The 24,564-nt window shown below is 40.7% G+C and overlaps 1 protein-coding gene across 7 annotated transcripts in view; it reads right to left on the minus strand.

Annotated features, from left to right (window-relative positions):
* LOC133160591 (intermembrane lipid transfer protein VPS13B-like) overlaps positions 1-24,564 on the minus strand; it is a 209,555-nt gene that overhangs the window by 95,666 nt on the left and 89,325 nt on the right. For 3 of the 7 annotated variants that reach the window (XR_009715930.1, XM_061288378.1, XM_061288380.1), the window contains exons 23-31: positions 22,196-22,430; positions 21,171-21,388; positions 17,792-17,995; positions 11,788-11,956; positions 10,495-10,609; positions 6,578-6,713; positions 5,328-5,597; positions 5,085-5,241; positions 4,892-5,003 (exon numbers count right to left, since the gene is read on the minus strand). Coding sequence is in view for 4 of the 7 variants with exons in the window: in XM_061288378.1 (XP_061144362.1) it covers positions 4,892-5,003; positions 5,085-5,241; positions 5,328-5,597; positions 6,578-6,713; positions 10,495-10,609; positions 11,788-11,956; positions 17,792-17,995; positions 21,171-21,388; positions 22,196-22,430 (1,616 nt within the window). In the remaining 3 variants the exon portion in view is untranslated. Of the gene's footprint in view, positions 1-4,891; positions 5,004-5,084; positions 5,242-5,327; positions 5,598-6,577; positions 6,714-7,429; positions 7,497-7,525; positions 7,773-10,494; positions 10,610-11,787; positions 11,957-17,791; positions 17,996-21,170; positions 21,389-22,195; positions 22,431-24,564 lie in introns of those variants that run through there. The other 4 variants (XM_061288379.1, XR_009715932.1, XR_009715931.1 and 1 more) reach the window with 4 other exon arrangements.

Raw genomic sequence — 24,564 nt, forward strand, 5'->3', positions numbered from 1 at the left:
GTTAGTCAAACACAAACATGGGGCTTTAGAATGTTTGTCCTTTGTTGCAATTCAACCTCGACAAAGGGCTGCTCTACTGACTGTTATTCTAGTTTTAAATGTTTGAAAACATTTTCTGTCAAATGATTATGTAAAGAAAACTTGGGTGACCTCCCAGTGTGATTAGAGAAAAGATCAGCGTGTCATCAGAATGACAAGAATCTATCTTCTTTGGTCAGTCGAAAATTCCATAAATTCTCAGTCTTGCAAAGGTAATTAAGAGACCACAGGCTAGAGGAAAAACCTTCGAACAAGCTCCAAGACCAACAGCTTCCACTAAAAAGAATGAAAACAAATGTACTAGTTTAATGTGGTTTATTTGTTTGAAATCCCAGCATTCCCCTTTTCTTCACAGAATCCATCACAACCGTTCAACTAATATTGCTACACAATGCAAAGTGGAATCGTAGCAAGGGAGGTATTTCTTCCTAACATCCGCAAATGTCTGAAATCCAACAGGGGAATACAAGTGTTACGTTGCAACCATCTCAATGAGCTAAAAAGCTTGAGAATAACATCAGAGAGGCCACAGATATTTAAGGAATGAACCACAAGCTGTACACAGAAGTCAGCAGACACCACAACACAAGACCCCGTATACAGCTCCCTGTTTGCATACAGACTGCTGACACTGAACACAATGAGGAGCTGCAGAATAACTTTAGGATGAGGGTTAAGTGGAATTAGGAGAACAGCAAAAGATGATTAAGCCCCAAGTATGATTGAGTTTGTTTGAATTGCAAATTTTCATAGCTCTCAGCACTTTCAGCAAATCTCTTTTAGGGCCTCAAGTTAAAAAGCAAGAGGGATGACTAGTGGTCAGTCTAGACAGTGTGGCGTACGCCTTTAAAAAGAATGATAGCCTCATTCTGATTGGCTGACTTTATTAAATAAAGTGGGAGTGTAGTTCACAGATCAAAGTTCAAAACCACAAACATTTTTTGGGGTTTCCTCTGTTCTTCTATCATAGAATTAGCTCCATAAACAGAGTTCCCTGGAGGCGTTCGCAAAAAATGCCATTGTTTCATTTATCAAGATCAGCTTACATACTATGGAACATGTTTGTGTCATCCGCGAAATCTATAAATCAATATATATATTATACATACTGTATAGAATATATATGTTCAGTTGTCGCTGTGTGTGGCCAATTTCCACTGCAGCAGTGTAGCAGAGTTGACACACTTTTCGCTGGTGTAAACAAATGGGGAAATTTGGCAGTAGAGTAAAGTGATGAAGCAAGTGTGCACTGAAGCATCTAATGAACCATTTTCTGGGAATTCTGGATTTTATGAGGAAAAGAAAGATGATGAGTGTGCACATGTGCACTTCAAGATAGAAAGATACAGTAGAATTGTCTAATTGTCTGAGTGACAACCACAACTGTTATTTATTTTTAGTTTTCACAATACCATACATTGTAGGAAATTAATATGGAATTGGAAAATTTAACAAGAAAAAGGTGCAAAACTTATACGGAAAAGTAAATGACAAAAGAGAAGATTGAAATAATTTTAGATACAGTACAGCATTTGGTTTTGCGCTCACTTACTACTGACAAAGCAGCAGTAGCCTTCCCCTCTGTTGCCATGGAAATGCAGACATGTGCACCAACAAAACACATATTTTGAAGCACTGCGGGATGCTCCCTTGGTCTCTCTCAGACAGACCATGAGGTAACGGGTATGTGATGGAATCTAGAGATGTGTCATTTAGGAGTTGTCGGGAAATGTGCAGGACGGTGAAGACACGAATATATCCACAAATCCAGGATTCGACTTAAATGACACACTTGTTAGAAAAGTCTGGGTTTTCCTTGGAGAACCAACATTTTCTATGGCATACTATTAAAATAAAGTGATTTCCATTGCTTGTATGAAAGTTTAAACTGTTCAAATGTTGCTTGTCAATGCAAGTAAAAAGTGTTTTAAGTGGTGAAAGTTTATTTCTTTAATATATTAATTTCATTTTACAATTCTTTTTTCTCAAGTAAAAAATGGTGCTCCAACCAAATGTTGACCGGAATCAATCAATAATCGCTGGCCAGAAAAGAGAACACAAATGTGGTTTAACCCACTCGCAGTGGCTTCATGGAGATGCTACACTGTCATCCCTGGGGTACCTGTATTCCCTTGTCAAACAAACGTGACCCAACAAGAAGCTTTCAATTGGGTGTTCCGCAACGGGCACAAAAAAATTAAGAAACAAATGCACATAAGTGGGGAGTAAAAAGTCTGTGTGATTTCAGAAAGGGTCCAAACCACAAGAAAGGCAGAGTTGAACGCATGCTGGATGTTCCTCGGACAAGCACTCATGCGCACAATTTTTTAAGACAGGAAAATGATTTCAGCTGTGTAAATTGACAGCGGCCTTGTAAGCTCAAGATGGAGAGGGAAGAAAAAGGCTTCGCCTTGAGGCCTGTGTAATAATTCCTTCTTAGCAGAGAAGCCGCTGGGGACCTCCTCTTTTATGGAAACTAAATTCAACATCACATGATCAAATGAAACTGTAAACTGCTACCAAATGAACCGCGTCGTGGGCCAGCAGTCTTACAGGCGGAGGTTTATTTAGCCTTCTTTGGAGAGGCTGAAGTGCCGTGAAAACGTTCAGGATGAAATGGAAGTTGGAGATAGCTTTGGAGGACCCTCATCTAGATACGCTGTCAGAATGTTTATAGCAGCTCTCTCCTTAGCCTTCGCCGGCCTCTTGTCTCCCAGGGTGGCATTAAAATCAAACCTTGTGTTAGACATTCTAACCAACTTCATGTGCAGAAGACAATAACACCATAGCTGTATCTTGGATTAGTCATTCCCTTATGTCAACGGATGTAATTAGAGGTGCGCTTTATACGCAGCTACAGCAAATGGCTACTGGCACATATTGTGCCGTTTGCAGCCACATATGGTTATAGTTTGTAAACACGCACATGTTTACATGATCGCAGCCCATCGACTGTGACTTACTTACTTTACATGGGGGGGGGGGGGCAAATACAGTATGATTCAGCGCAAATAAAGCAAATGCATTCGTGGAAATGGAACATCAAAGGTCGCATTGAAGTGATGTGCAGACGTTACCAAGGTCCTGGTTAGGACAAGAAAAATATTCACACAAAGTAATTTGATTTAATTCCTGGGTTCTAGACAGAAAGGGAAGTGGTGACTCCAAATGTGGTTTGTTGGCACACAGACACACACACACACACATGCTGACTGGACGTGCTATTGGGAAGGGTGGGTGCAAAAATGAATCTTGAATATGTACAGTATGTTGTGCGCACGTCACTTATAGTATATGCACAACATTATGAATGTTATGTGCACATCACTAACTATCATACATTTGCAGTAAGTCAATATAGTGTGCATGGAAGTCAGGCTGGAGATTTGTATGAGCCCATCATTCTCTTTTGCGGAGATGTGGCAACATAGCCGCAGAGCCTCAAACTACCAGAAGGAGACCTTTTCGGGCCAATATATACGTAGAGTGAAATTGCAAGTCTGTTTTTTTCACCTCACCAAATTACTTCGATGTTTACAAGCTCATCAGTCATCATTTGACAAGATAACAACATGGTCGACACATTTTTGTGGAACCAAAGTACGTATACGCCGAACAAACATTTATGACAAACATAAATTAACCGAGGGAAACTGGGTTGAACAAAAAAAAAAACTTGAACAGAGGCAGTCAAAACAGTAGCTATGGTAACTGATCAATACTATGCATGTTTTTCTCAATATCTGTTTCAGGTTGGCGGGCATGCCCCTGAGCATAGGCCATCCCTGCCCGCCTGCTGCTTGCATTTTCCCTTTTTAAGACATTCCCGCTGGCTTAAGCAAGTGTTGTCATCCATCCTTTTTTCCTGCACATTACGTCGTGTGTCAGCACACATCTTACTTGCAGCTGCACAAGGCATTAGGCATCACTTTTATCCCCCCCCCCCCATTACATATGTTTGCCAGCAACATATCTGCCCATTCAAACAAATGCTTTCTCACAGACACAATGTGGGGCTGTGGTTTTCAGGCAGCTGTGACACAATCCAGAGACTCGACGCTGCCTATAGCAAGGAAATATGTTTTGTGCCGAGATATTCCCTTTAGAAGTGGAGATTTTCCCGGCCTAGCAGCTTTCAACCAGATGAGTCGTTTGTTTGAGCTGGCCGAAGCTGTAGACCCTAAAGATGTCATTCATTGTGCTTTGTCACTGCTGATGCAGCTTAACTGTGATGTGGAGCAGCCACTAGCTGTATAGTGAAATAATTAAACGAGGGGAAGCACTTACAAGAGGTTGTGAGGAATCCTAAAAATCTTGCCTAAAAACAGGTTGTGTTCTCTGTCACACCACTTCAATTAATAGGCCACATTAGACTCTGTAGTATGGCATCAGTGTATATTGCAACAATAAATCAGTAATCAGCTCATGGAAGACTTTTGAAATACAAACCCCAAGAGCAATTAAGTTGGAACGTTGTGTAAAATGTAAACAAAAACACAATACAATGATTTGCAAATCAAGTTGTACATCTGCAAAGGCACCATCAATGCTGAAAGGTACATGCGTGTTGGAAAAACACATGTTGCCATTCAAGCAACATCGTGATGCAACAAATTGGTAAACATGCCACTGTCCCAGCTTCTCTTTGGAATGTGTTACAGACATCAAATTTACAATGGATGAATATTTGGGAAAAACAAAACAAATACCTTGGCTTTTATTCTATTAAATGCGAATGAAAAATGATTTGCAAATCAAATATTTGTTTTATTTATTTTTAACACAACGTCCCAACTTCGGAATTGGGATTTGTAGCTTAGGCTCTTTTTGGGGAAGAAACGGCTCATCTTACTGGTAGAGGTCTTTGCGTAGAACTGTCCGGGTAAGTGGGTTATCAGCCTGAGGAGCCATGCTAAGGGAACCCAACTTTAATACCAAGGTGTCTTCTTTATTTCCATGGAGATCTGTTGAAACACACAATCAACAGCTGCATAAATCTGAAGAAGAATTCCAATTAAGAATGTCTTCAAGTGATTATTTTGTACCTGGCGTAGTAGATTTGTCAGGTGCTCTAGGGCAGAAAACCCTGATCAGATTGGTGTTGATGTAGATGAGAGGTAAAGACCGAGAAGTCAATGTGTGGCTCCTCATTGGTTGCCCCACTGACTTTCCACGATCTTTGTAGCGTCTTGGTACTGTCGTCTAATAATTGGGATGATTCAAAAGATCGTCAACATGCTTTTAAAGCAACAATACAATTGATAACTTGGACATGAACTATTTCTCACCTGAAATATTCCAACTACAGTAGTTAACAAAGGACAGGACAGCACAACATCAAACGGCTGAGCTGTCAAAAGGATTTCTCTCAGGTACTGAGGTGAGCCATCCGCTAGTGGATCAGCAGCAAGCCGCTGACCGGCTGTGGCAGCACTGCGAGCTGGCCGCTCAGGTCGTGTGGTGAGTTTATGACGAACATTTTTGGTGACAGCCTGTGTGTAGGTAATGGACAAGAATCCATGTTGCTGGTGAGAGCCTTCCAAGACCTTAGCTGCCGTCTGGTGAGAGAGTGGGACAAAATAATTACCGCAACAGGACCGAAATCATGTCTAACTGAATACGTTACGACTAATGATAACTAAATATACTAACTGAAGATTCAACGGATATAAATGTGCAATAAGAGTGAGACTTTTAGGATGTTTTTTTCTAAATCTGAAATGGACATTACAGTTTATACCAGGCCAATATTATTCCGAAATAAACAAATGCCTTGGCTATGATGCTGTTTGATCTTCATGACTGCTTATGCTAAAAGGATTGGATGTCCCTCCATAATCGCTACCCCGATTGCTAATATAATAATTATTTATAATTCTATGGTATTCATTTTCACCCAGAACAATGATGTTATTCCCCAAATGCAAACACGTATATCTTAGTATGCATTTCCCTATTGCTATTTCTCGATACACTCTTATGTATGTCTCTGATTTTATTACATTTTCAAGACTTTCTAAATAACGCGCTTTAAAATGATTCCCAAATTCTGGACCCCAAAGTCCACGTAAAATCAAGGTTGAGCCGTATACAGTAATGTAAAACACACTCCTACTGAAGACAACTTTGCTTAAAACCCAGAAGTGTCCTCAAAAACACACAGTGACAGTTAATATCTCTGAAATTAATCTTAAATCACTGTGTTGTAAATTAAATAGAATTTTCTTTAAATTAAAACAGCATGAAACATAGTACATGTGAAATTACATCGATTTGGGAGAGGTTCGGCGAAAATTGAAGCAAACTAACTTACATTCCTCAGAGTGTCATATCTTAAGAGTTACAGTCCTTTAGAATCATATGTGACTGATTTGAATTAAGTGTGAGTGCTTGGAATATATTTTATAGCTGGCACGTTTCAAAGTCAAATTCTAAAAGCACTGTTTGCCAAAACATCTCTGAGGAACGTACAAAACCTAAGCCACTACAGATGAAGTATAGCAGAGAAAGCTACAAAGCAGAAGAGCCATTTTCTTACAGGAGGGAAAAAGCCAGAGAATTGGCTGAAAGAATCTTGCTTGCTGACCGGTCGAACCAACACAGTGCGCCTGTTCAGCTTGTCAGTGCAACAGAGGACCACTTCTCCACAGCTTTGTCGAACACACTCCTCCGTACTGGAGGTGAAGAAAGACACAATAGGTGCACAAGGGAGACAGAGAGAGCAGGAGAGGGAGGAAATGTAAGTGTGCATGATCGGGAAGAAACAGCAAACATTACTGAGATGATGACTCAAGTTCATTGAAGTTCATTGAATGATGGGTTGGAACCTGTTAAGAGTTAATCCGTAAAAACCAAGGGAAACTGCAAACTCTTAAACCAGCAGAAATACTGTGGGATGGTCAGATACTATAACAGAATAGGAATATGTCATCACAATGTGATTTCAATTGTTAAATTGTGTTTTTTGTAGTAAAGTACACTCAATCCAAAAAAAGCATGATTGGATGACGATGTTAATTACAAAAGTACTTCTGGATTTAACATATGTTAACAGTATAAGACCATCTGCAGTATTAGCTTGAATCAACAAGAGAATGGAGGCCCATGTCACCAGATTCCATCCACTTGATTATGAAGACAATCAGAACCACTGGAGAGACAGGGAATGCTATTGTCTCAATGTCATGTCAGACTGTATCATTTTTTTTTTTTAGGGTGTATCTTAATGCAACATCTCTGGGCACTCTGAGTCACAACCAGAATCTGATGTCTTTTCCTGTCTGTCCAGCATGAGCCGATGATAAAAACTCTGATTAGGAGAAATAGAATGGCAGAGATAAATTTGAAGGAGGCCTAGCGCTGGCTGTTCTGAGACAGGCAGAGGCCTCACCACAGCTGTCTCCTTGCACTGCAGAAGGAGTCCTTCATAAAGCCCAGAGTGCCAGCCTTGACCTGGCCTGAAGACACACACATTGCCAAGTTTAAATGGGGCATCTGGAATTGATTACATGACTGTGACACAGTTTGATGATATCTCTTTAATGGGAGAACTTCTAAACTATCTTAGAGATAAACATATCATAGGGTGAGGTGTGCATGTATGTATGTGTATATAATTGCAACCGGGACAGTCCTCAAAGTCATTAATGGAGACAAGATCAACAAATGATATGAACTCCAGATATTCCTTCTGGCGTATAATTACTGTTGTGGCACACAGAAACAAAGAGCACCTGTAAAGAAATAAAATGCACAACATTAAAATAAACATAGCATTCATCTCATTCGTTTCCATTTGGTTTAGCAATTAGGATGTTCAAACTAGGTGGCCTGGTTTTGACTCCCAGTATGTGAACACATCTGCTAAGATGCACTAGTCCCTTCTAGGACTGTTTTTATTGTCTGTGCAACTAACTAGTAAATACATGCCTCATAGAAGTGTAAATATATTTTGAATATTGCTCGACTCTATGCCCTAAAGAACCTTTCTTGGTGTATCCTAAAACTACACGTACATGTAGCTATTCATCTGAGGGGCCTTTCTCTCTCTCTCGGTTCTCCCCATTCCCCCCTCAACTCCTCTGCTCTTGTCAATGTTCAATTAAAATTAGGCTTCTTGGATATATGTACCACAAACACTAGACGACCCAACTATTTTACATTTTTTCCAGCAGAGAGACATCAAGAGCCAGATGAGACATTTTTTGTGTCAGGTTTAATTTAAACCAACCCACTGCACACAAATAAACTGGGCTGGGTGCAGAAATACCAAACAATTATCTGTTCCGAATGATGAATATGGACCTCCATCCCAGTGGGCTCTCTTGTATATGTAGATGATAGAGATTACCGTGGGCAAGGAGCCCATAGAGCCTCCACTATGTCCTGAACAAACATTGATGTTACCTGGCTGACATTGTGGAGCGCTGCTTCCTGCCAAAACTCTGATCAGTTTAAAGGGTGTTTATTAACGTGCATTCAACAGAAATGACCGGAAAATGTGAAAATTGAACCATTATGTATCTTCTTGCAAAAACATGGATGTCTACAAAAAGATTAAGCTTGGCCCAGTCTTTGTGGCAATTGAGCGGTGCACACCTTTAGAGAGAGGTAAGATGACATAATCGCCCATGACACCTTAACACTGGAAAACGATTTCTCACCAATGACATTGTCCTGGCTTAGTGTGGTGGAGCAAACCTAATGGAACACATTTTGCCCATGGAATCAAACTCAAATGACCACAGGGATAAAAAAAACCAGGGAGGTCTGTACAAGTCTGATGTTTATGTTTAAAGCCAAGTCAGTTGTTTGAATCCCCCTCTGGCCAGTAAGTAACACATAAGACAATTACAAACCAAATTGGAACCAGCTAAAGTGATTGCAAAATCTGGCAAACGAGAATCCTTTTCTGTTATCATTTTAGTGGTTCATGGACTCATTGCAAACGACAGGCTTCAATATGGACTCAAGCAAGGAGGTTCCATCCCCACTTCACTGTCTGGCTCGATGAGAGAAGGAGGCACTTAAAGCCAAGAACGTATTTACACAGGCACGTAAGCACAGTGAACTGGAAACGCACACACAAACACATTATGGTCTATGGCAGTGGTTCCCAAAGTGGGCGGTACCGCCCCCCTGGGGGCGGTGGAAAGCTCTGGGGGGGCGGTGAGGAAGAAAGGGGCGGTAGGGGGGCGGTAGGGGGGCGGCAGTCGATTTGTACACAACACGCACGCCGCTCTGGCCCAGTCAGATACGACAGCATAGCTACAAAAGCAAAAGCTCAGGTTTGTAATGTTCAGAATTTTATCTTATAATAAAAACCGCATTCTGGCGGTCAACATCATCTTGAGTTCAAGTCAACATGAAATTGGGGACTCGCCAGAACGCGCCGTGTTGTGTTGTGTTGAGCTGGTTAGGGCAATGGTCCCCAACCACCGGGCCGCGGCCCGGTACCGGTCCGTGGGTCACTTGGTACCGGGCCGCCAAGCCGCACAGAATTTTTTTTTTATCGACGATCAATTAATTCAGGTCAAGACGCTCGTCCCGGTCACGTGACATGTTTCCCCAGTCGAGCCCGCAAAGAGATTCAGATCTTTTAGAGTTGGGGGGGGGGGGGGGTAGGAGGGGGGCGCTAGGAATTCACTGGGGAGCCAAAGGGGGCGCCAGCCTGCAAAGGTTTGGGAACCACTGGTCTATGGTATCCAAGAAGCTGGGTTTTTCTTCCGATACTAAGGAAGAGGGAATTGCCTCCTGCTAAGTGGACCTCAGGCACGTACATAGTAGGCACACTTGAATTACCCAGTCTAACAATATAAATGCGATGAGGACGAGCCGTGAAAACACGAGGAGAAAGAGACAGGAAACATGCAAATGTGGAAAGAAAAACAGCAATTACAAGTATACTGTAATTTCGCCCCAGTTTCACTTTGTTTGGCTCCGTGATCTTTGATAATTTCTTTGGAGAAAGTAAATCATAGAATTCCAAATGCAACTTGACTTGGAGAAGGATTACTATATATTAGGATGTCATGGAACAGCGCCAAGCGGTTTTCCTCCAGTGTGTTAATGTTTCTATGAATCAATTCAGACACCGCAGGCGCAAATAAAATGACTGATGGCCTAACTGAACTCATCTGCTCTGTGAGTCAGACTTGGGCCAGCCCAAAGCAGAGTCAAATCGTCCATCCAATTTTTTCTGGTCTCAAGCTGTCTGGAAAGACGATGACGCTGGAGTGATAATCCCAAAAGTCCCCCTCACGAAGGTGGAACGGGAACAGAAAAGTGTTATTGGCAGTGGCGCTAAAGTGTGTGCGTACGTGTTGCAGGGGTGTTATTTTTATTACTGGGGTTTTAAGTGGTGATGGTCATGGTTTCCCCATGAATACACATGTGCAGAGAGAGAGATGCTGTGTGTGTATGCACATGTGTGTTTGTGTGCTAGTAATACTCCACCTGCATCTGTAGTGGTCAATGTTGAAACTGCCAACTTTACATTTGATCTTAGTGTATACATCCTGGATATCGACTGAAGCACTCAAGTCTTCCAGTTCGCTGACCACACAGACATCTGTTGGTAAACAAACAAACAAAAAAGATATAAATATTTATTAAGCTATATTATTTCTGTATATCGACTGAGGCAATTTTGTTTTCCGGTTCACTGACCACGCAGACTTCTGTTGGGAAATAAAAAAAAATATTTTCTCTCCATATTTTCATATGACATTGGGAAATGCTGACATAGATGCATTACAAATGCTTGGCTGCACATGAATCCTTAAAATGGAAGACTGCTAATGATGGGAGGGGCTCTCATAGTTTTTGTTTCAATGGTCATACTTTCACGCTGGCAGAAAGAACCACATTGGAAAACGAGAATGAGTAAGAAGGCAAAATGACTTAAGTACAACCTAAGCTTGCCAAAATGAGGAATGTACAGTACATGTCACCCAACACTGATTGTTCATACAAGACTTGCATTTATACAGACAAACTGTACATATAGTACTACGTGCATTCCTCACCGAGCCTTGTGTGAAAACTAAACTGACCTACCACAGGCAAAATGAGTTTCACGTTCAACAAACTGATTAAGACTATTGAAGCCTGTGAGCTGAGCGGATCTTTGTCATTGTTTCCACTGAGAAAGTCCCACAGTCAAAGAGTGGCTTGGGAAAATGGACTTCAAGAATGTTATTACTGTTGCCTTGTGGGGGTTTTGAGAAACCGAAGTTCCAAGCGGGTTCTTACGTTAAAAAACAAGATTTTTCACCATGCGTAGAACGAACGTGCCCAGGTTGGTATAAGAGGTCACCAGCAAGTCATAGACTCCAAAGGTGTTACATGAATGAACGTTTTTGCTCAGGGCATGCTGCATTTCACTCGTTAAAGTCTTTCCCTATGCTTATCTTGACTCAAAATGCTTCGATTTGCTCTTCCTTGCCCCTGAACACCCCCACACTGCTTTGTACAGTTGTTACAATAGAGAATGTTTTGATACGTATTTGCCCTTTTTGTGAAGCCTTTCTAATACCATAACATCGCTCATTTCTAACATATTGACACTTTCTTTATTCCAACTGTTTCTGGTGACATTGGAAACATACTGAGGATTTTTTTTTTAATTTTGTTGTCAAGTAGCCTACCTAATTTGGATCTATTTTTCCCACTATATTATCACTGATGACCAGTAAAATATGAAGTTGAATATCATTTCAAAGTTTGAAAGATTTTAAAAATACACACCCGTCTTGACTGCTGGATCAGGAGCAAACAGTTTAACAATAACCTTGGGTAACATCCATTGCATCCAAAGGCTGACTTTTCCACTAGTCCCTCCAATGCTGCTCGTTTTCTGTTCCAGGGTCACTGTGTCAGCAAAAGGACCATCATCACCTCCTGGTACTGAATCACCCTAGGGAGAAAAGAAAAATTAAGAGGGTACGCTTCTGTTTATTTAGTTTATTACTGTAAGTGAGTAAGCAAGTAACAAGACCCAAATGATGATTTATATTGCATAAAAGAAAATGACATTCTTAATTTCCATCATATTTTTTTTAACAACATATATCTGGATTTCCCCCCCCATCATATAGCATTTTAGCACAGAGGTTGCTGAGGATCACAGAGACGGGTATATGTTGTGTTTCTTCTGAGTAAATCTGTGTTCCAAACACATATTTGCATGACTGGAAAGTGAGAGACCTGCAAATAAACAATGTGGTAATTTGAAGCACTAGAAATGTGGGATTTTTTTTTCCACAGCTTATTCCATCGCTGCCTTGTAATGACAGATTATGTCATGGTTATTGAGCCTGGCTGTGGCTGGTGGGGGAGGTTATCAACCATCTCAATTAGAAACACCACAGCTGCTGGGATGATTACAGCGTCTTTAAGAGGATCCAGATGAGGAAACTATGTCCCCATTCCAAAGTTTGGGAAGGATAAGAGCAGAACACTAATTTGCAAATTGAATTTAATCGCACAGTTTGGAGTGGCTGACAACAAGGGCTCAGTGACAATCGTGTTAAAAATATAGCTGGATCGTGCTGATTTAAAAACATATTCAACGTTGAAGTGTATGGAGACCACAATACCCTGATGAGAAACATGTGCACCGTCAAATATATTTTAAGTGAGAAAAAAAGGTTTAGGCACGTTCTCAGAGTATAATGTTTTGGAACTGATTAAAGACATCTAGGGAAGTATGATCAGATGTACCTCTGAACGAGAAAAAAATGAACAATGACAGCCATTCATTATTATTAATGTTATTATTACTAATAAATATAATTTTTTCAACATTATTAGCAGCATTGACACGGCGAACTTAAATGTTTCCAAATAATTATATTCCAACACAAAGTATGTACGAATGATCATATAAGTGAAATTCCAATCCACTGTCAAAACAGTTATTATATGTTTCCATGGAGAGAAACACGGTTGTTGTGTGTCACTGTGCTATGTAATAACAACGACTGGCAGCGAGTAACATGAGCCCAGCAGTAATGGTGCTCGGTCCGTCTCATAAGATATAATGTCAACTGCCATTTGGGGACTAATTATTGCTGAACTGGAGTCAAAACATATCCCTCGGTGAGTGTGTGTGTGTGTGTGTGTACGTGTGTGTGTGTGCGGTTACGACTGTTTAGTTTACAGTTTTAGCCAGTCAGTGGGATTACACTCTGTGATGTCAAGAGTCCAAGTAGGAGCTGGCCGCTGGCACTGTGGGACTGACCACAGTGTAGTGAAGAGTTGTTAGGCTGTAACACTGGACACCCCCCCCACAAAAAAAAAAAAAGGAGCCAGAGTTTTTAGAATTTTTTCACATGGTTCAAATGTCTTAAAATTGGGGATTTAAAAGTACGGTTCTTTATGTCACTTGGTCACAATTCAGTTCACAGTTGACATAGTAAGGGAAGAGAATGCAAACTGAAATTATTTAATGGGTAAATAGGAATCAGTCACAATGAAATATGCTTGTGCTAAAATCTCCTAAAATATCAATATTCTCAAAAATGTTTTATATTGTAATCATTATTTCTATTAATATTTAATAATATGTTACACTTAAATATTTTGTGGATGAGCAATGGACACAGTGCTACATAAAAGGTTTGTGATGCCATTTAGAATGAGTTAACAACAGTGCATGTCGCTAGCCATGGTTCCACAAACCAGAGGTTGAGCATCGAGGCAGTTATACTTCATGTCACTTGCGTCAAATGTTCAGGGTGGAAAATGAAATTTAGAATACATGTATACACCTACTTTTAATGAAACTAAACCAAGCCGTCAAGTGAACAATGCAACAATACAAGAGGGTCATCAATAGTGTAGTGCACGTGATTTCTATTTAATGGCCTCACAATAGCACAAGGAATTCATGCTATATGAATGATGCAAGACATTTGGTGTGACAGAACATCAACCTCTACCTTCTCAACACACACCCACATAAATCAAAGGGAGGACATTGACAGTGCGAGGCCCTCCCTCTCCCCGACCATTAACAGACATCAAGTCAGTGGTGAGCAAGCCGTCTCCACCCTGGCAAGGCAGCAGCAGCAGGCCCATGCAAAGTGTGTCCAAGAATGCTGAAGGCGTGCGCTGCTGAGCTGGGGCACCAGCATTCCAGCACACCTTCCAGCATGTTTTCAACATGAGTCTAGATCTGGGGAAGATTCCAACCCGTGGAAGTCATCATGTCTCATCCCAGTCCCCAAGAACCTTAACCCAACTTCTGCTCCCCTACTTGAGATGACAAGTTCAACACACCCTAGATCCCCTTGCAGCTTGCCTATCAGGCAAAAGTAGGATTTCAAGATCTATGTATGTCCGAGCTATGTTGCTCATCGTATTAAGCTCCTCGGCTGCCAACACACTTTTGCTTGCCTTCTACCACCTTCACGTACAACGAAAAGAACGCCTTTTTTTTTTTTTTTTTTTTAGCAGAAGCTTGAAGGCTTTGTACTAACACTGTTTTTACTTGATGAATGAACAAGTATTCATACTTTAAGATTTCAGTTTTTGTTGAATGACTGTTCAAAATTCAGCCCCTATTCCGCCCAAGTTATTTTGTGACCATTGTGGGGTTTCCATCTTTACTGAATGGGTAGATTAGATAAATACAATGATTAAAATAAGAACATGAAAACATAAAACAAAACAAAAATTAGAAAAAAGCACATTAGCCCAAAAAAGAAAGGATAAAACCTAATTCAGTTCACGTTTAGTCTGTTTGAAATTATTCCTGCTCCACTCATCAAGGTGATAACTTAAAGAAAACACGAGGTGAGGCGGGTTCCTTCACATTCCTAAACTGCCAAGTTGGGGCCCCAAATACACACACACATCCTCTTTTTCCCCACACCTTCAAAAGTAGTATACAGTTTAATTTTGGGGCCTCTGAGCTATACATGGGTTGAGAATCCAAGTTTATTTTTTCGGCAAAGTTTGTCTTTGCTCATCAGAAAGACCCAAACACTGGCAGACAACAGCAGGCTGTGATGTTTCAAGTTAAACTTTTTTAAATGTGCCTTTCAAAGCACACAAGGATCTCACACAAAGATTCAAATTAAGTTAAACATATTGAGAAAAAAACCCTGATAGGCTAACATAAATGCGTGTGTGGGGGGGAAGAGGGCCAGTAGGAAATTCTGAACAGGAGTCTTTTGAGTTTGATTTTGAAGGGTTTGTATTGCTCAACTCAGGTGGTATTGCATTCCAGAGAAGGGTAGCAAAATGACCCCCAGAGTTGAGGAGGGCAGGCGACATATTGACATGGAGATGGGGACATAAATCGGAGTGAGCGAGATCGTATGGTTAAAATTTTAATAACATTGGAGGAGGCAAAGGGGTGAAGCTTTGGATGGTCTTGAAAGTAACATTTTGGAAATGGAGTTGACATTTAACTGGCATTCGGTGGAGGTGCCTTAAGACTGGGGTGAAGGGGGGGGGGGTCTTGTTATGACTCAGCTGAATTATGAACCAGTTTTTTTATGGAGGGATTTGTGAGTGAGACCAAAGTGATGAAAACGAATATTCGTCAACATAACAGTCGACATTTTTACTGCCAATCTGACGTATGTGGACCTTGTGATACTATCTCCACTAAAGTGTATGAGCTTGAAATGATAGAGTACTGACGCCCACTCTCTTAACCTGGGCAGAGAAAAAATAAGTTTGAGCAAACCTCTGAATCACAATTTGTGTTTAGTGAGACTGAGATAAGAGGGTTTGCTGGAGAGGTAAAACTGGGTGTTGACCACAAGGCAATGAAGGTGAATGTTGTATTTGTAAAACATATTGCAGATGGGAATAAAGATAAGTGGGAAGAGGAGGGGTCCCCTCGGTGAGCAGGGGGTGGCCGAGTGTTGAATGGTTTAGGTGGGATGAACTGAATGCGGCCAGTAGGGCAGGATTCAAACCAGTTTGATGTCATTGGAGATTAGAATATTAAAGCATGTGTAGCATTTGGTGCAAAAGGCCGCACAAACATCAAGGATAAGAAGGATGCTAAACACCTAAAAAAAATCTGACTGGAACTACTCACATAGGTTATTATTGGTGAGGTAGAAAAAGAAAGATAGGATAGAAAAAAGTGGATAATACAAGATACAATAGCAGGATAGAACAAAGCCATCAATGGCAAAGATTTTTTTTAAAGCTTATTCCGTGCATTGTCACTAACATAATGTCCTTGGAATGTAACTTGCTGAATCTCCACACACAGACAAGCTAAATTAGCCATTTTGTCAACTTTATGGCTTCATGGCATGCTACTATGTTGTGATAGGTGGGTGGAGGGCAGCGCTTTTCTGTTGGCAGAATAAGATGTGGGGTGGGTGTGGCGGGCCAGGGGTTTTGCACTATGAGTGACTTTGTGAAATGAAAGATTACTTTTCTGTGGTCAGGAATTATTCAATGTCTGGGAAAATGGAAAATAAATGGAAAATATGACTGTTACGTTTATTACAGAATACTAAGAAAAGTGATTTCTTCTACGGTAAGCCCATAATTAATCAATCCAAGAAACAACATTTACCATGAAGAAATATAAAAGTTTATTTCTATTTATAGGACAAAATCAAATTTGTCATTTATTGAAAGACTTAATTGTTCGTGGGGATGGGTAACAGTTGGCATGTGTAATGGTCTGGCTATAGTTAAAAATGAGGGAGTAGGAGGAGGTCATGGGGTGTGCTTCTTGGGGAGAGTGTGCTGCCACCACTGCTGAGACTTATCAAAACAGCTCCTACATTCTTGCTTAATCATCAACCTTCCACAGGACTAAACACTTCTACCAATGTTTGTACTTAAGTAAACAGTTACAAGTGGGTTGTCAGGGGACTCTAAGGCTGTGTTATAGACGCACGCACAAAACCCGTCCCTGACTAACGAAAATGTTGCTTTGCCACTGGTTCCACAAATGATGCAAGAATAAACAAATGTTGATGGCTGTAAAATGAACACAGAAACAAATGCACATAGGCACATGGTATGAAAATACCATGAATACTGACTCACTCGATTGCCTCTCAAATGTCCGAACGTTTTTCTATGATCCCGGTGGGCCACATATTTCTGACAGGTCCAATGTGGTCAAAGAGTAGTCATTAAAGTATTGGCTGGTTGCCACAGCTTAACAACACAAACACTCATCGAGACCATCATTTTAATGGAGCTGGCTTTTCAACCTTTCGCAAAAAAATCACACGATGCTCTAGCGATGAAATAGTTTACCGAGAAACAGTGAAGCAATTTCAAGCAGTTAGCATTACCGTTGCTTTTTACACATCAACTCCTTTGAATCATCACCAACCAAACCTGAACAGCAAGGCAAGCTAAATAGCTCTATTGTCGTAGTAAATGTAAGTATGTTTCATGGGACCGTACATGCAATGACCTGCATGACCTTTCGAGGATGTACAATGTCTGCAAAAGCATAATGACCAAATGAAAAAGTTTTTTCAAAGAAGAATGATTATCTGATCGACAACAACAGGAACTACTTTAACAAAGTACCTTAATTTCCTTCAGAAAATAAAATGGCACCACAGTCTTGAAAATCAAGACAGTTTGTGGAACAACGTAACTGGGTATTTTTTGGAGTTAAATTAATTATTTGTTGGGTATGCAAGACACAATAGGCCCTTCTAAAAACGAATTGGAAGCAAAATAAAAGTTTCTTTTGACGGGTAAATTTCTAACACGCTTAACAGAACCTTAAGACTGTAAAACAAACCTCAGTAGGTGATCCCACATCTGCAGATGGGCTGTACGTGCTGGTGTCAGGTAGAGCTGTACCAGCACTGCTGTGTACTGAAGAAGATGGAGCAGCACCTCCGGGGGGCTCCGGGATACTGGCGGACTGGCGTAAAATACCATGCTTCTGGAGACGAGCCCACGTGGACGTCCAGCTGAGAAGGAGCTTATACAACAGCTGCACCTGAGGAGTGACCAAATGGGTAAGAACATGTTTAGAAGGAATATGAACAAAATACAGTAAACCCCCGAGCCTCGCTTTGCATAGCGGATAACAGAGAATTATGGACACCTCTTCGAGAAATGTTGCCCCTACAAGAGCAAGGACATGTCATATGTAGCATTTGAAAGCAGATTCAAATGTATTTTGTCCAAACTTTTACTCCAGCAGCTGCTTTGGGAAGTTCTCGTGTAGTTGAGGACATTACCGCTGATTTGGCATGACAGCTTGTTAGTTGCGTGACACTAAATCTTGTTACAGCTTGAAGAGACAGACGAAAGAGATGAGTAGCCAGAGATGGACCACAATCCATTCCCATATTCTCTTGAACTTGAACACTGATGGATTTTGTGTGAAACTCTGAGACGGCACAAAACAGTGATTATTTTGAATGTGCAATCATTTGAAAGGCACCGCCTGCTAACACATGTGCCGTACGATTCTGAATGTTTTTTCTTTATCTATAACAACAAAAATCCCAAAGAATTAGCCACAGAGGAAACTTCTGTTGTCTCATCAATTTCCCCTTAAAAAAACCCTCACCACAGTAAGGAAAAACTGAAGGCTTGGCGTCAAAGTGTTCAGAGCAATTTATCATGTGCTCACTTGAGGCCCTAACTTTTAACAACAACAAAGCCAAAAACATGAGTGGAAAACATGACAGGGGAAAGCAGGGGGACGTGGTGTGATGCTTTCAGTTATTCATGCATTCAGCTAAGACTTATTTAAACAAGAGGGAACTCTAAAAAAGCGACACTTTCACCATGAGCTCAGTCGTGGATTCCAATGTTTTGTTTCCGAAGCCAACCAACCCCATATAAACCCACCATATCCCGACTACCGCCGGTGCGCCGAAAGAAAAAGGTGCACCGGTATGTCAAAAAAAACAACAACTTCAAACAACTCCAAACACAATTTTATTTTTCTCAGCTGCTCATTCGCCCGCCCACACACGTAAGCCTGTTAGCACATACATTAGAGGGAATTCTTTCTATAAATAAATGGAAATCGGTGCAATTCATTACAGCTGGCTTATTTCAAACATGTCTAGGAAGACCTGCTAACATTAGTCCAGCAGCCATGAAGGGACAGAGCCAACAGCTGTTAGCCATACCCAAGCAAGTGGACTGCGCCTAAGGCAACAGGGACCTTACACCATGCACCATTCTCCAAAACTGGGGCCAGTAAATCAAACCAAACACAAGGCCTAGAGAAGAGCAAGTGACGCAGCTGGAGAAGGAAAGCCATGGCCAATAAATTACCACTGTTCTGAGCAAAGTCTTGACTCTAATCCCAACTGCTACCATGAAAATGTTAGCCTCTTACTACAGTATGTACTATATCAAATTCAAATATTGTACATACGTCCTGGTATTTTATTTACCGTATTTTCCAGACTATAAGGCGCACCTAAAAACCTAAAATTTTCTCAAAAGCCGACAGTGCGCCTTATAGTCTGGTTATATATATATGGACCAAATTCCTAAATTTAAACTGGCCCAAAGCATTGTGTTATGAAATCAATCATATGTGGCCCACTGAAGACTATGAATCATCAATTAAAAAGACTATGGATCATTATTTTGTGATTAAAATTTAATTTGTTGCGTCTGAAGTTGAAATAAAAAAAGATAAATGGAGAATGATTTGATTTGGATTAAAAATCTGACATGATGCATTAATGGCACGCCTTACAGTCCGGTGCGCCCTATATAATGACAAAGTTTTAAAATGGGCCATTCATTGAAGGTGCGCCTTACAGTCCGGAAAATACGGTAGTCTTTTCCTATCAAGAGGAAAAAGAAGAAGTAGAAGAAGCAGCACCATCATAATCACCACTGCCATCTTTATTTGTCATGTACACAAAAGTACATGAAATTTGACCACTGCATTTGATCCATCACAATCCAAAGACCTGTCCTCTTCACATAAAAATATTGTGAGGTGTCAGTTGCTGTTTTGAATCCCAAAAGAATGATACCATTCATGGTCATGGGGCATGCCGCCAGCGAGGAGCATAAATAGTTGGCTTTTTCACACCAACTCAGGCTAGTCATTCCTAACCAGGCCTTGATGTATATGTTATATATTTTATATAGTGTATATTCACTCTTTTATTGCAGAACTGGAGGGGAGTGGGAAGTCTGCTCTGTTCTCAAAGAGTGGAGTTACCCTGGCATGACTTCTTCAAAAGCCGCTGCTTGGAAAGAAGTAGGAAAGAGATTCAAAAGGTCTAAATATTAGTAATGACTCGGCAGATAATCAAAATAGCCAAACACAGCACTGCCAGACATGGGCATGCCATTTCAAACGGAATTACACATCGAAAGGGCAAAAAAACTTTCCAAGGCCAGCTCTTCAAATAGAGTTTTCACCACTAACACATTACGTACTGTTGCCTATGTCTGTTACCAATTTCTGGCAACGTCTCCACATCTCATCTCTATGGTCTGAGGCATTTTGACCACTCTAAAGGTTGCCTCAGGAAAGAGTGTCCAAAAAATGTTTAATTTCATACAGCTAATATCAGTATTAAACATATATTAAACATGAGCTCACCAAAAGTATGGTATAATAACTTTGGTTTCCACGATGTGTTTAACTAATAAGCCAACACATTAATTCAATCTGACCATAAATGAAGCAAAATAATTTCATTTGATAATTCCTCAAGAAAGGAAAATCACAACTATGGTGATTAGTGGTAAAATACCTGATCCATTTCATTGCTGGGAGAAACGCTGAAAGAAATGACGGAGCCTAGATGGAACATTTGGTTGTTATTTTCACCACACATACATAGTGCTATTTATGTTAGCAACGTTGCCATTTGCTGCATGCTGGAGGTAAAAGGGGAAATTTTCCTAATGATTTGTGATTCCCAACTCAGAACAGCTAATCACAATCCATTAGTGGTCTGTGCTCATATAGTCAGCAGAAAACTGAGAAAAAAAGTGACGCACACAGTAGAAGGGTTTGCGAATTATATTAATAGTGAGGTAGATGTGTGAACATACAGTATCTACAGCAGGTAAGTAATTTCCATGAAGGACCATCTTGATTTCCTATTTATAGAAACATCAACAGTAAACAATGCCCCCATCTGGTTCAGACATTTGTGGTATTGAGACTGACTGACCTGAGGGTTGGAGCACTTGACATGGATGGGTTGCAGATCAACATGGAGGCAGACGACAAAAGAGTGCCTTCCTTCTGAACAGTTGGGCGACTTGTGTGACGTGACTGCCAGTGTGGAGGTACACCCCATTGGTTTGAGGAGGTTCAGGCTGCGCTGCTGCCCCAGCAGAGTGTACACACTAAAGTGACTCAGGCTGATTGTCCATGGGAAAGCATCACCTGGTGGGTGTATAAATCAAAGAAAGCAAGACAACATGAGCATTCGATCATAGTAACAATGTAGATGTTGATAACCAGATGAAATGTGAAAGTTGCGAGACGTATGCAGTGTACGCATGCAGTGTACGTATGCAACGTATTCGTTTGTGACAGTTATGAACTTTTACCAGCATTATCACCAAACTATTGATGTCACTGTTTTTGTTTTTTCTCCTATATATATATTTTTAAAATCTGTATGCCCAATTCTACTGTCACTTGAAAGCGGGTGCCCCCAACCTTTGTTATTTTAAGAAAAAACACTCCGGGACTGTCAGGGCTTATGTCAACTTTGCCAGGTGTGCAGACCACATGTGCAAGAATCTATCTCTATCTCTCAAAGTTGGTCTACTTAAGTTTGTTTGTCTTTTGTCATGGTAAATGAGTACTATTCGGTCAAAGGTTTGCTTAGTGATGAAAAGGCCATAATGATGATGAATTCCTATCTTAGCTCGCAATGCTATTATTAGCTCCACGTGTTGAAAATACTCTATTAAAAAAATTGTTCTGTGATGATTAATTTCACATCATTAAAGTCAATTCATAGTCATATCAAACTTTGGATCTCGAGGTGTATTCACGTTTCAAACTCTTTCGTCCTAATGTTTATTTTTGATCCATCCATCTTCCCAAACGGCTTATTCTCACGGGGGTCGCGGGCGTGCTGGAACCTGTCCCAGCAAGTCTGTTATTAATTAAACTAAAAGCATAGTTTGACATACTAGATTTTTTTTAATGCATTTAACTACATAAATTGTGAAACCTTACCTTCTTCTAGGATGGGCTTGGAGACCACAAAAGGGAGCTCCTGCACCGGTTCCATGTACTTGTGCCCTGCACTGAGGACAGTGACCTGGGGCAGGCAGACCACAAGGGTTCCTGGCATAGATGCTTGGTTGTGGTACCAGCTTCGCACCGTACCAGGAATGTCACCAAAGATGATGGTGCTCGGGGATGGAAGGCTGTCCTTGGGCACGAACACACAACACGATTGCAGCTCCAACTAGAGAGAACAATTAGAAAAATGGAAAAACATGACAGAGTTTAAATAGAATAAACCAGTGGAGGGTCCTGTAATGAATGTTTAAATTCTAATTGTATCCGGCGTCAAATCATCTTGCTACGCATAATGTCTATTATGTTAAGATGTCACCATGTAAATACTCGGCATTTCTTATCAAGCACATCGAATCTAAGGACAGCATGGGCTTAAAATGTCGACTCAACATAATTTTGAAAGACCCCATAGCTGACTGGCTATCATTCATCCTCTTTCCCGAGCTACTGTTAACAACAGGTCACTGTGGTTTACCTCAGAAAACTCCCATGAATCCACTGTGGTCTCATGTTTGACTTGTATCTCACGCATAAGCACGGCGAGCGAAACATGCAATTTCTGAACCAACCTGAAAGACTTGACAGAGTTGACAGATCCAACGACAGAAATAGGCTGAGGTCAGAATGTTGCAAATAAATCAATAATTTGATCGCAGCCAAACCACTCACAACATCCCTTTTCCCTGACTGACTCTATATCCATCTTACTCCGTCACCCAACCGAATTTTGCATCAGCCTATTGGTCAAGGTAAAAGATTGGCATAGAGATCTCCCTCGATGACCGGCCATTGACTCCAGATGGAAAGCCCATGTGGAGGGGACAGGAGGCAGGGAAAACAAAAGAGTTTGGAAGAGTTGAGGGGAATGTGTTAAGGGTAATTATGTAGTTGCATTCACAGTCAAATTACAATAATAAATATGGTTTTGTACTCGACACAGTGAGCATAGAATGGGTGTGCGGCCTTTGTGTCTTGTCAAAAGGCATAGCAGTTGAGTTGAGGTTGTGTAGGGTCAAGTATGGTATTCCCCACAATTATGTTTAACAGCTCCGTAACAAGCCAATAAACAAAAGAATGGAAGAAGTTAGCCTGTATGACGATGCCTCTTTAGTATGCGCTGATGGGCATGTCAGGTCTGCGTGTGTTTTTTGGGGGGGAAAAAAAGCATGCACAATGTCAGGACAGGAAACCAAGGATGCCAGGATGACCGAAGGCTTGTTCCATCAGATGCTCAGGGCGTAAGGCCCACAGCTGCCACATGAAACTAGACGCAATAGCCACTCATAAATTTGTGTTTTATCATAATAGAATAGTGGAAAATTAATAATCAGCAGGATTTCCAAGTGATGTGAAAGGAACATTCTAAAATTAGAAATGGGCACAAAACAAGCTGAAAGCCAAGAGTGTAATTGCTGTGTGGAATATCCGTTACACAACTCTGTCCTCCGTGGTTCAGGGTAATATGAAGAAACAAAAGCGTAAATTACGGATAGATTGCCACTGGAACTCGGGCACAATAAGAAATTTGGAATCCGCTGTCCTGTTGGTAAGAGGTTTGAAAAATACATATCATTAAAAGGCCTCTCTTGTGAACCATATGGAATATGATTTGTTATTACGTCTACACCATGAGAAGATGTCAAAGTGCAATTCAATCAAGCAAAAAGTTACTCAGGAACTGCTTTTGTTAACTAATATGTCTATTGATGGGATGATTCAGGACAAAACAAAGGGGCAATGTCAGTGTCGGTGAGTGTGCAATGCAATGTCACGGTACTGTCAAAACCATTCAAAATTGATAGAAGTAGTTCCATTTTGATCAGGAACTCGATATTATGTATGCTTTAAACCCAATCGATTCCATATGCAGCTGCACGTGCCAGGGCTTAACTGTGAAAACATTACTACAGAGGACATAGGACTTACTTTAATTTCCTGAAGACTTAAACTCTAAACCCAGACTTCTAATAAATAATAAATTACATAAAAAAAACAAAAACTTTTGCCTTCAAAGGGGAGACAGGTACCCAGAATCAAAGTCCCACAAACAAACAAAGCACGATGACTAACAAAAACGTCAGTGCTATTCATTGCTGCTAGTATGTTTGTCGCACGGGCTTCTTAATGTCTTTTAAAACCAAAAACGAAAACATCCGTGTTTGTATGAATGGACATGGCCTTACTGTCCAAATGGGCTTATACTTGAACATATTTGTACAATTGGTCATAAAAAGTTGTAGTTTGAATTAACAACGAGCATTTGGGAGGAATTCCAGCACTTCCAAATCTAATCTTTTTCA

This window comes from Syngnathus typhle, linkage group LG10 (assembly GCF_033458585.1).
Source record: "Syngnathus typhle isolate RoL2023-S1 ecotype Sweden linkage group LG10, RoL_Styp_1.0, whole genome shotgun sequence".
NCBI classification, from domain to species: Eukaryota; Metazoa; Chordata; class Actinopteri; order Syngnathiformes; family Syngnathidae; genus Syngnathus; species Syngnathus typhle.